This window comes from Triticum urartu, chromosome 3A (assembly GCF_056163025.1).
Source record: "Triticum urartu cultivar PI428250 chromosome 3A, HENAU_Tu73, whole genome shotgun sequence".
Lineage (NCBI taxonomy): Eukaryota > Viridiplantae > Streptophyta > Magnoliopsida > Poales > Poaceae > Triticum > Triticum urartu.
In genome coordinates, this window is record NC_141875.1 from 733,251,336 (window position 1) to 733,263,731 (window position 12,396).

At 49.8% G+C, this 12,396-nt stretch overlaps 1 protein-coding gene and 1 pseudogene across 1 annotated transcript; one reads left to right on the forward strand and one right to left on the reverse strand.

The window, feature by feature from the left end:
• The first annotated feature begins 3,726 nt into the window (after nt 1-3,726).
• LOC147982393 (adenine/guanine permease AZG1 pseudogene) lies at nt 3,727-4,167 on the forward strand (annotated as a pseudogene).
• A 741-nt stretch (nt 4,168-4,908) lies between these two features.
• On the reverse strand, nt 4,909-7,087 carry LOC147982394 (uncharacterized). Its single transcript, XM_087514375.1, has one exon. The coding sequence runs from the start codon at nt 7,079-7,081 to the stop codon at nt 4,910-4,912; it is 2,172 nt and encodes a 723-aa protein (XP_087370501.1). The 5' UTR covers nt 7,082-7,087; the 3' UTR covers nt 4,909.
• Between the last annotated feature and the right edge of the window lie 5,309 nt (nt 7,088-12,396).

A 12,396-nucleotide genomic window follows, 5' to 3' on the forward strand; every position in this document is an offset into this window, starting at 1 on the left:
TCAAGTTCTACTTTCCTCCCACTCACTTCTTTCGAGAGAAACTCGTTCTCTAGAAAAACTCCGAATTTAGCAACAAAAGTCTTGCCTTCGGATTTGTGATAGAAGGTGTACCCAACAGTCTCCTTTGGGTATCCTATGAAGACATATTTCTCCGATTTGGGTTTGAGCTTATCAGGATGAAACTTTTTCATATAAGCATCACAATCCCAAACTTTAAGAAACGACAACTTTGGTTTCTTGCCAAACCACAGTTCAGATTGTGTCGTCTCAACGGACTTAGATGGTGCCTTTTTAAATGTGAATGCAGCTGTCTTTAATGCATAACCCCAAAACAATAGTAGTAGATCGATAAGAGACATCATAGATCGCACCATATCTAATAAAGTACGGTTATGACATTCAGACACACCATTATGCTGTGGTGTTCCAGGTGGCATGAGTTTGTGAAACTATTCCACATTGTTTTAATTGAAGACCAAACTCGTAACTCAAATATTTTACTTCTGCGATCATATCGTAGAAACTTTCATTTTTGTTACAATGATTCTCCACATCACTCTGAAATTCTTTAAACTTTTCAAATGTTTCAGACCTTTGTTTCATCAAGTTAGCGCCGCCGGCGGCGGGAGTAGGACGACGATCTGAGGTTTCTAGGGCCGGCGGCTGGGGTGTCCTCCGGAGTCGCCCTAGAGCGACCCGGGAGGTGTGGCTCTGCTGTTTCGGTGTCGTCCCAGTTCATGCCAAATGTAGACAAAAAACAAATGAACATGCAGAATTACAACATGGAAATGGCGAACCTCAGAAGAAACTTACCATTAGGGGAAAGCAGAACCGTAGCGTGCAACTGGTTGGGAATGCCATCTTTAGTCTCCACTAATAGCTTGCAACCGAGCACAGACGACAGTAGTAAAAATTCTAAATAGACAGTAGCTCAATCTATCACAAAAGATTCGTGTGGATGTGTGCTTAGATGACATGTGAGAGCAGATGAGATGATGACCCTCGTACATGCCCATGTGGATGTGGCAGTGGTGTACTCGATACAATCCAAAGGGACACAGCTCCTCTGACGTGCCGTCAGCCCACTGACACGTGGGCCCGGGCCCATGCGTCAGTGAGCCAACGGCAGGGTGCAGTACGGAGCCGGCTCCAATCCAAAGAAGATGACCATGGTCGTGACCTCATACATCGTGCCGCAGGAAGACCTCAGCAAGTCCGTCCATTAAAAGGGGCCAGTCTAAAGTTTGTTCCTGATAGGAAACCAAAGATGAGAGGGAACAAATGAGCACGCAAAGCAGTAGGTGGGGCATCAGGAGAATGCGGGGATCGTACCATTCAACCTGTTGTGATTGTCATCCTGCTCGTCAACAACGGCTAGCAATCTTATGCCCCCACTTAGTGGAGGCAACCTAACTGATACTAGCTTCCAACCTAGCAAGGTGACAGTGACAGAATCCATCACCAACATTAGCTGAAGTTCCCTTAAGCTGCAACCAAGAGAATCACGTTGTAGCTGTGTTCTTCAGCACCCATGTATGTTTGGGCTACTCCTGTTTTATTTTCTCTGTAAGTGGCGTTGGGCTGGCATTTGTTGGCTGTAATGCCTGGCCGGTTGATGGCTTTGTTAATTCAAAGCCGAGTTCATCCTCGAGCCTTCGTTCTAAAAAAAACTGTAACCACTAGAGATGAATTTATGTACACATAAGCAAGCAAACTAGTAGCTCGTACTTGTAGACAAGCTAACTGAGATATGTAAGAGTAACTGAACTCCATCCCCAATTTTAGATGTTGTTTACTTAAAGCCACAACCATGAGCACGTAGTAAAATGTCTGAACAACGGGATATAACCTACACACACAGAATCAAGTAACAGAGTGACAGGTAATGAGCACATGTACATGGATTCCATAGGGTTCTTTTTTAGTGGACATGTGGATTCATTGGAAGAAGTGAAGAGAACCCAATGTCTAGGAGAGATTGCTCAATCTCTTGGAAGGATACATATCCAACTGTTCAAAGGCCTCTGGTGCCTGTCCCAACGCCACTGCTCACTCATCTACAGGTGATGTGAAAGGGCCAGTACATGGTGCTACCTAGCCGGTGCTGGTGGTGTTCCAGTATGGAAAAAGGGCTACATAGCTAAAGTATGCAAGAATCTTGAGAACAAAGGTGATGTGTTATGTCACATCTTGAGTGCAAAACAGACTTGGCACAAAGCTGATGGGGTATGTCAAATCAGTGAGTCCGTGAACAAGCCACAGGTGCACGTCATCGGTACCAACGTTGTGCATTGCGGTGTGAATTTTTGTTTTTAACACAGCACAGACAATAGCGCTTATATATGCGCGCATACACTCACCACAATGAATATACACCCTACCCTTATAAGCACCTCCGAGAGACTGAGCTGCCATATCTTCTTGAGATTTTATGAAGTCATCGTGGGCGCTTCGTAGTCGACGGAAACGTCTCCTCTCACTAAAAACGCATCGTAAAAAATTCTAAAATAAATCCAGGATAAATGCTAGTATCGGAACTTGAACCTTGATGGGCTGGGATACCACTGTCCACCTAATCATACAACCACAGATTGGTTCACCAGAGTAATTCCGAACGCTGCAGATAAACTACACACAGACCCTGGTCTCCGCCACTGTCTAGATGTGCCTTAGACAAACTGAAATTTAAATGAAGGCGAATTCTATTTCAGTGGAATGGAAAATAGACACTCGCATTTTCTATGTCACAACATGGCAACGCCCGAACACATGACAAGTTTCTGTATTATCGTAGCGTAGTAATTCTTTCTTCACGACATGGTACAACATGATAGTTCTCTTTTCATAATATGATACTATTAGGAAAAAAGTTATAGACAATCATTTACTAATGGTGTGTTATATTGATCGTGTGCTACTGCTACTTACGTAGCGTTGCCCGTAGACCCGTGCTAGCGCGTGACCCAAAGAAACACGGTACTATTAAATATCTCCAACCGTGTCCCGCGGACAAGCCGTGGTAGCGTGGATTGTACCACATATCATACTACTAAGAAAATAGTTGTAGCATGTGAGGTACAAACCGCGCTACTACTATAGGTCCATGAAATCCATGATGGGCCCATCTTAGTAGTAGCGTGGGTTTGCTAACCCGCGCTACCAATACCAAATTGGAAATCTAGCTGCCCGCCCACCAAACACAAAACCGAACCCAAAACCTAACCAACAACCACACTATTCTTCCTCCTCTTCCTGTCTGTCCTTCCCCCAAATCAGTTGTCGAAGGCTACCTCTTTGCCCCCAAATCTCCTTCCCGAATCCCCACCCATTCAAAGGATCCAACACACACACACACACACACACACACACACACACACACACACACACACACGCACGCACGCACGCATGACTAGCCCCATCATCTCGCGAACCGATGATCCGATGATGGTGGACAAGTCGCGACGACGAGGGTGGGCCGCCTCAACGCCGCGGTGGAGCGGTCCTAGGTGGGCCGACACTTCCGCCTGGCAACGCGTGCAGGGGGGAGGGGGGGGGCACCTTCACCACCGAGCTTCTCACCGGCACCACCACGCTCCTTGCCATGGCCTACATCCTCGCCGTCAACGCCTCTATCCTCTCCGACCCGGCTGCGCCGCCTTCCTCTCTCGCGTGCGCCGCGACCTCATCGTCGCCACCGCCGCCTCGTCCATCACCGGCGCCTTCATCATGGGTGCCTTCGCCGACCTCCCCATTACGCTCGCCCCCGACATGGGCACCAACGCCTACTTCACATACACTGTAGTCGGCTTCCATGGCTCGGGCACGCTCTCCTACCGCAAGGCACTCGTCGTGGTCTTCATCGAGGGCCTCATGTTTATCCTCATCTTCGTCATCGGGCTACGGTCCAAGCTCACCCAATTGATCCTCAAACCCGTGTGGATCATGTCATCTGCGGGGATCAGGTTGTTTCTGGGGTTCATCAAGATGCAGAGCAACCAACGATTCTGGCTCGTCGGCTTCAGCATGTCCACACTGGTCACGCTCAGCGCATGCCCCACGTCGCGGCACACGTCGATGGCGCGGTGGTTACGTTCGCCAACAACATGGTGGCGCTCATGCCCGGCGGCACGGTCTCCGACGGCGTACTTTGCCTGTTCGGCTGGATGACCTCCCTAACCTTCTGACCATACTAAAATGGAACTGGAAGATTTTATTTTTTAATTCCTAATTAGTAGTAGTAGCACGGAAAAAAACTGCGTGCTATTAGTATTTAGGATACTAATAGCATATGGTACTACAGACGCGCTACTACTATTTAGGTGGTGATATCCCAGGCTTCTACTAACATTTTAGCTGTGGCATGATAGTAGTAGTGAGGGCCCCATGCTGTTACCAAGCAATTTACCCGCATCATTATTAGGCTTTTCTAGTGTGGTTATCCTCAGCATGACAGTTCTCTCTTCACGACGTGACAATTCTCTAGCGGTGTATGAGGAAGGGGGCGCTGGGGGTCTGAAATTTCGGTACACCACGTAGTCACTCCGTCCATCTATTTATGCCTTTCAGACACGATGGTTTCGTTAATGAAATTGGAGGGGGGGGGGGGGGGGGGGGGTGGGGGTTGTTGTCTTTGACTCAAAAATAAATAGATCATACATTCATCCACTTACACCTCTCCCAGGGATGCTCATTCCATCGAAACCTAAGAAAAAAGGAGTTTGAAATTTGATAGTAGATAGATGGACGGAAATAAACACGATAAATAAATAAACAATGCCGCGCGCGTGCACTGATTGAATTGAAGCGATCGATGGATTAGATAGATGCATGGCCGTGGCCGGAAATAAACACGATAATTAAATTAACAATGCCGCGCGCGTGCACTGAATGAATTGAAGCGATGGATGGATTAGACAGCAGCCTGTGGCCCGCCAGCGCCACGATCTCGCTGCAGCACGCCGGCGTGGGTGAGCAGCGCCCAGAGGTGCGTGATGAACTCACCTCCTGTCGCCAGAGCCTCCAGATGCGCCCGGGCGTTGTCGGAGGGCGCTAGGTACAGTATCATCTCCGCCCAGAACTCGGAGAGGATCCTCCAGCGTCGCGCCGGGTCTGGGATGTCCTCGTTCAGCCTTCTCGCAAGTCGAGCGCCCTCCACGACGAGCGACACGCCGCCGGCGGCAGACCGGTCATCACTGATGTCCATGAGCTTCTCATACTTGCGCTTCATGGTCTTGGCCCCTTTGAGCAGCTTGCGCGCTTCTCTGATGGATTCCCCGAGTATCAATGTCGAAACGGAGCTGTGATCGGGCAAGAGATCCGGCTCGAAGGCGATGAGGTACGCGCAGTAGAGCGACAAGCTGGAGGCCACCGAGGAGTCCGTGTCAATCGTGCTTCCATCATTTCCGGGCAGCCGCCCGTCTGTTGCTTGCTCATCGAGGCTGTGCTTGCAGAGGGTTGTAGCAATGTGCCACACCAGAACGGTGTGGGTCGTCGTCGTTCTGTTGCTAGCCCTCTCCAATAGTTGCTCGACGCCATTGTTTCTCAGGGATCTGACCCCATTGGTGAGGCGGCCCTCGCTATCGATGAGAGAATCGACGACTGCTTGCTTCAGCTGCCTCGACACCTTGACAGGCTTGGCTCTGTGGCGACCCTTCTTAGGCTTGTCGACTAGGCAGCATGTCATGCAGTGCAGGCACTTGCTAGCACGACGCGTTCGGTCGAACGCGTCGATGAGAGAGTACTGGCCGAGCTTGTCCTCCCACGGGCGAAGCGCCTTCAACCTCAATAGAAGACCAATGAGCATCTGACAGAAGCCGTTCCTTTGCAACGCAGACGCAGGCATGGCGGCGTAGCTCCTTATCAACGCCACCTTGCACCACCCTGATGCCGCGTACAGGTACAGCTGGAATAGCTCCAAGAATGCCACCACCACCATTAAAACCATTGTGGTAGTGGTCAACAACGGGAACTTGTTCTTCTCGAAGAGCAGGTGAAGAATGACCCAGAGGCAGAGGCCAATCATGGCGAAGGGCAAGTAGAAGGCGAAGTAGCGACCCTTGTGGTAGAGATAAGGGTACCTTGTGTAGTACAAGTCATGGACGAAAGCAAGCTCTTCTTCCACGACCCTGAACACCCGCTCGCACTGCTTCTGCTTGTCGCCGGCGAGCAGCCCGCGGAACACAAAATCGTGGGTCTTCTCGAGCTCCGCCTCGACTAGCTCGAAACCAGCGAACCTTCGGTTGAGCATCTTGGACAAGGCCATGGAGAGGCACATGTCCTTGAGCAACGCGCCGCCGTCAGAACTCAGGAGGCTGCCCGTGCACGACCAGATCTGCTCCACGGTGGTCATCTTCACGCACTGCCTGTCGTAAGATAACACGTACTCGGGTCGCTTCACGAGGAATTTCTGCTTGCGCTCGCCGGAGACCACGTACCGGTAGCCTTGCATGGTCACCGGGTCGGGCCTCTCATCGCATGCCCGTAGCACATCCTCCTGCATGTAGTCTGCGATCCGCTTCATGTTCTTGCAGAGCATGTAAGATTTGCGCGCCATCCTCATGGATGCAATCCGCGCGTACGACTTGAGCAGGATGATGAACACCATGAACCAGAGCGCCACCTTCATGGTCACCGGGAAGTCCGACGCCCCCGGCAGCAAGCCGAAGTACACAACGATCCACACCCCCCACATTCCGTGGATGAGGTGCTTCACGATGTGGCTCTTCCAACTCTCGATGTCGTTGAGGCTGCTGGCCGTCAGGCAGTCGGCGCTGCCGACAAGCAGGAGCAGGCACACCGCCCATATGGCGAACTCGTCGACGTAGTACCTGGAAGACTGCATCAGGCCGAGGGTGTAGCTGACCAGCGCGTAGGAGAGGGAGTAGGCCCCCACCACGACGCCGTGGAGGGCCTTGTTGCTCGACCTCCGGCGTAAGCAGCCGAGGACGTGCAGGACGAACAGCATGACCACGGCTACGACGACCAGAGCTCCGATGCCAAACAGCTTCTCTAAGTTACTATTTGTGTCTGGAAAAGGACTGGGAGCGGGGGCGCAGGGGCATTGGTTCATGTCGGCAGCCATGGTTTCCTGCCCCTGCTCTCCTCTCGTTTGCGGCCAAGTAGGCGCTCCAACCTCACTCCTATATATCCTTGCATCCGGTCAGGTGAGCCCCTTTTCTTTGGAAAAAGTTTCTTGCACTACTAATATATATCTTTTTTTTAGTCTGAACACACTTTATTAATCATAACAGTTCATAGGAATACAATGGATTATAAGCCACAAATGACGCCCATAATCTAGTCCGAAAGCGTGTTTAGTAAGGCTATGCGCCTCGATATTGGTCGATCTACCCTCGAAGATGAAGGTGCATTGCTCAAAATCTCTCACTGTTTCAGTGATCTCCTTGATTACAGCAGCGTAGTGCCCTCCTGTAGCATCTTTGATATCCTGGATCACTCCCTGGCAGTCTGAAGCAATGACAACCCTGGAGATCTGCAAGTCCATTGCAAGGGCGGTACACGCCAGAGCTTCCAGAGTCGCAAGATCAGTCACTCCTGGTGTCTTGATCACCGAGGCTCCTAAGAATAACCCTGTTTCATCTCTGCATATAGCACTGAAAGAACCCTCCAGGGAGTTTCTCGTTGTTGCCCCGTCCACTCTGATCTTTGCCACTCCCGGCGGTGGCGGTATCCATCTAGCCCGCGTTTGCACCGGGGTTGGGTGCACTATCCCTTGCATCGCCTTGGGCGTGCAATCCTCGATCTCTCTGATATACTTGGTGATAAAAAGATGCGTAGACAAAGGGCTCTGAAAGATGTTTTCATGCAGCGCCTGACGACGTGAGTGCCACAACGCCCACAATGTAACTGCAACCTGGGTAAATTCTACAGGTGAAAGCATTTCCTGCAGGACAAACAACCATCGTCTCGCATCCGGCTCTTGGGTGTTGTTCAGGGCCTCAACCAACTCAGGATCTTGTAGCGCCCACACACACCGGGCGACTGTGCAGTGAAGAAAGGAGTGCTGCCATGAATCTTCTGCCCCGCACAAGTCACACCGTGTGCTTGTGGTCATGTTTCAGTGATATAGCAGGTCTGCTGTGGGGATAGATTGCTGCGCTAGCCTCCATAAGAAAATCTTCATCTTAGGAGGAACATTGACTTTCCACAATTTCTCCCACGCCTTGGAGTCTCTGTCCAAATCAGAAGAATTTGCTCGGCCCTCAATCCATGCTTCTCTCCTCATCTTGGTGTTAACCAACATGCGGTAAGCAGATCGGACGGAAAACACTCCATTCTTTTCATGAATCCAAGACCAGAAGTCATCGACATGTCTCGTGCACAAAGGTATCGACATAATTGTCTGAGCATCTGTTGGAAGGAAGATTTCCGAGATCAATGTGCTGTCGCATTGTGCGTCTGGCATGATTAGTTCAGTGACCCATTGCGGTGGATCCACTATCCTGCTCACTATGGGTCTCATATTAGACGGACGTGGTAACCAATTCTGGTTCTAGATCTGCGTTGTTTGACCGTCGCCAATCCGCCTTATTAGCCCCTGGGTCATCACGTCTCGTCCCTCCAAGATGGCGCGCCAGATCTGGGAAGGAGCAGAACCCAACTCCGAGTCCAAGAAATCCGTTGTCGGGTGATATTTGGCCTTCGGTACTCGTGCACTAAGGGACTCCGGGTCTATCAGAATTCTCCAGGCTTGTCTTGCTACAGGCAGTACTACTAATATATATATCTCTACTCCTAATGTATCAGTTAGTAGATCGCGTTCCGGGTTTTATTTTCGTCCCACCTCACCCAGTCTTTTTTAGTACTTCTTTGGTACTTCCTCCCAACTCCCTCTCAGCCGCGAAAAATCAAGGAAAACCCCGCGATCGAGTCCCGCACACGCCCAACCTCCCGTCTCACGCTAAGCCGCATAGAACCAAAAAAAACCTCAAGCCGAGTCCCCCGCCCGCCCCCACGCACTCCAGGCCCTAACATCCCGTCGCACCAAGACAGACGAACCAAAAAAATCTACGAATAGTTCGCCGGTTATTTTTCGCTGGTTTTTATTTCGCTTCACCACTTTCGTTGGTTTTATTTCGCTGGTTTTATTTCGTCTCCCTTCCACCTGTCTTTTCGCTTCACCACCCACATAAGCCCATCAGATTAGTTACCATAAAAAAAATCGCAATCAATCAAATATTGATGATCAGATTAGTTACCATATAAAAAATAAATCGCAATCAATCAAGTATTGATGGGATATTTCCTTATATTGATGTGATTTCCTCTTTTTTATCATCAATCGTCTCTACTGCCTAAAAAATGCGTAGCTTTCCTTTTCCCTTCACCACCCACATAAACCCATTAGATTAGTTACCATATAAAAAATAAATCGCAATCAATCAAGTATTGATGATCGGATTAGTTACCGTATAAAAAATAAATCGCAATCAATCAAGTATTGATGGGATATTTCCTTATATTGATGTGATTTTCCCTTTCTTATCATCAATCATCTCTACTGACTAAAAAAATGCGTAGCTTTCCTTTTCGCTTCACCACCCACATAAACCCATCAGATTAGTTACCATATAAAAAATAAATCACAATCAATCAAGTATTGATGATCAGATTAGTTACCATATAAAAAATAAATCGCAATCAATCAAGTATTGATGGGATATTTTCTTATATTGATGTGATTTTGCGTAGCTTTCCTTTTCCTGCCAACCGACCGCGTCCCGTCTGCCTACATCCGCCCTCGTTGCTCTGCCTCCCGCATGAAAAAAACCCTCTCGTTTGACCTCCCCCAAACCCCGCATGATGGAAAAACCCAGCCGCCTGCTTCCCCTCCTCTCGACCGCTCCATACGTCCAGATCGCGGCCCCATCCCCATCCTCCTCTCACGTCACGGCGGCCGATGGACTGCCGCCACCACCCTCCTACTCTCTCGCCGCCGCCGTCCTCCCGCTCGCTCGCCGCCGCCGTCGCCACCAATCCCGGCGAAGGCGCCGTTGCTGCTATGTCGCCTCCTTTCCCCATCCAAGCCTGACCATGGCAACGGCGCCCTCTCATGTGTCCCGCGGTGAGGTTTGGGGAGGCGCGACCACAATCCAGTAGGGATCTCACCGCGGACCCGTCCGCTGGGATGGGTGTTGCCTCCGTTGCGAATGGGATTGAAGGGAGGGACTACTTCGTCGTCAAGGTCGGCGAGGCAGCAGCCGATTGGGAGCCCGGTTGTGAACATGGGAGTTCGTCCCCATGGAGGCGGCGGCCGTGGAGATTGGATGTGAAGCAACCCCACTTGCCGGTGGTGGAGGCTTGCCGTCCATGTGATCCTTTCTTCTCCCGGTATCCCCATTCCTTGCCTCCCATTACAAAAGCGAGCATAAATGAGAGCAGGGGCTGATTTTCATCACTTCATTTCTCATATTTTTAGTTGCTTTTTTGAGATTATACAAGATGCTCCCGATCTGTTTTGTCAAATTACTTGGATCGTCTTATGGAATTGACAGCCATCGCATTTTTTACCTCATGTTATTTCTTAATCCTTGTCCCACTAGGCATCCACTACATGTTTGGTAATGACGTGATGTTGAGGCGGCTAGGAGAAGCTCAGCAGCCAGATCAAGGGCTATCGAGATGGATCTGGGAGCCAAGCAATAGTTCTTCTGTTAAATTTTGGTTATTATCTTTTCTATTCTTACGATTGTGGGATGGTTGATTTTGACTCGGTGTAACATTTGCATTTGTTTCCCCAGCTTGTTGGCGTTGTTGGGTTTCGTAGTAATTTCAAAAAATTTCCTACGCACACGCAAGATCATGTGATGCATAGCAACGAGGGGGAGAGTGTTGTCTACGTACCCAACGCAGACCGACTGCGGAAGCGATGACACGACGTAGAGGAAGTAGTCGTACGTCTTCACGATCCAACCGATCAAGCACCGAAACTACGGCACCTCCGAGTTCGAGCACACGTTCAGCTCGACGAAGATCCCTGGACTCCGATCCAGCAAAGTGTCGGGGTAGAGTTTCGTCAGCACGACGGCGTGGTGACGATCTTGATGTACTACAGCAGCAGGGCTTCGCCTAAACTCCGCTACAGTATTATCGAGGAATATGGTGGCAGGGGGCACCGCACACGGCTAAGGAATAGATCACGTGGATCAACTTGTGTGTTCTAGGGTGCCTCTACCTCAGTATATAAAGGAGCCAAGGGGGGAGGGGGGCGCCGGCCAGGGAGAGGGCGCAGGAGGAGTCCTACTCCTTCCGGGAGTAGGACTCCCCCCCCCCCACCCCCCAATCCTATTCCAACTAGGATTCCCCAAGGGGGGGAAAGAGAGAGAGGGGGGCCGGCCACCTTCTCCTAGTCCTAATAGGACTAGGGGAGGGGGAAGTGGCGCAGCCACCTTGGGCTGCCCCTTTCTCCTTTCCACTAAGGCCCATGAAGGCCCATATGGCTCCCGGGGGGTTCCGGTAACCTCCCGATAACCCGGTAAAATCCCGATTTCACCCGGAACACTTCCGATGTCCAAACATAGGCTTCCAATATATCAATCTTTACGTCTCGACCATTTCGAGACTCCTCGTCATGTCCGTGATCACATCCGGGACTCCGAACAACCTTCGGTACATCAAAATGCATAAACTCATAATGTAACTGTCATCGTAACCTTAAGCGTGCGAACCCTACGGGTTCGAGAACAATGTAGACATGACCGAGACACGTATCCGGTCAATAACCAATAGCGGGACCTGGATGCCCATATTGGCTCCTACATATTCTACGAAGATCTTTATCGGTCAGACCGCATAACAACATACGTTGTTCCCTTTGTCATCGGTATGTTACTTGCCCGAGATTCGATCGTTGGTATCCAATACCTAGTTCAATCTCGTTACCGGCAAGTCTCTTTACTCGTTCCGTAATACATCATCTCACAACTAACATATTAGTTGTAATGCTTGCAAGGCTTATGTGATGTGTATTACCGAGAGGGCCCAGAGATACCTCTCCGACAATCGGAGTGACAAATCCTAATCTCGAAATACGCCAACCCAACATCTACCTTTGGAGACACCTGTAATGCTCCTTTATAATCACCCAGTTACGTTGTGACGTTTGGTAGCACCCAAAGTGTTCCTCCGGTAAACGGGAGTTGCATAATCTCATAGTCATAGGAACATGTATAAGTCATGAAGAAAGCAATAGCAACATACTAAACGATCAGGTGCTAAGCTAATGGAATGGGTCATGTCAATCAGATCATTCAACTAATGATGTGACCTCGTTAATCAAATAACAACTCATTGTTCATGGTCAGGAAACATAACCATCTTTGATTAACGAGCTAGTCAAGTAGAGGCATACTAGTGACACTTTGTTTGTCTATGTAT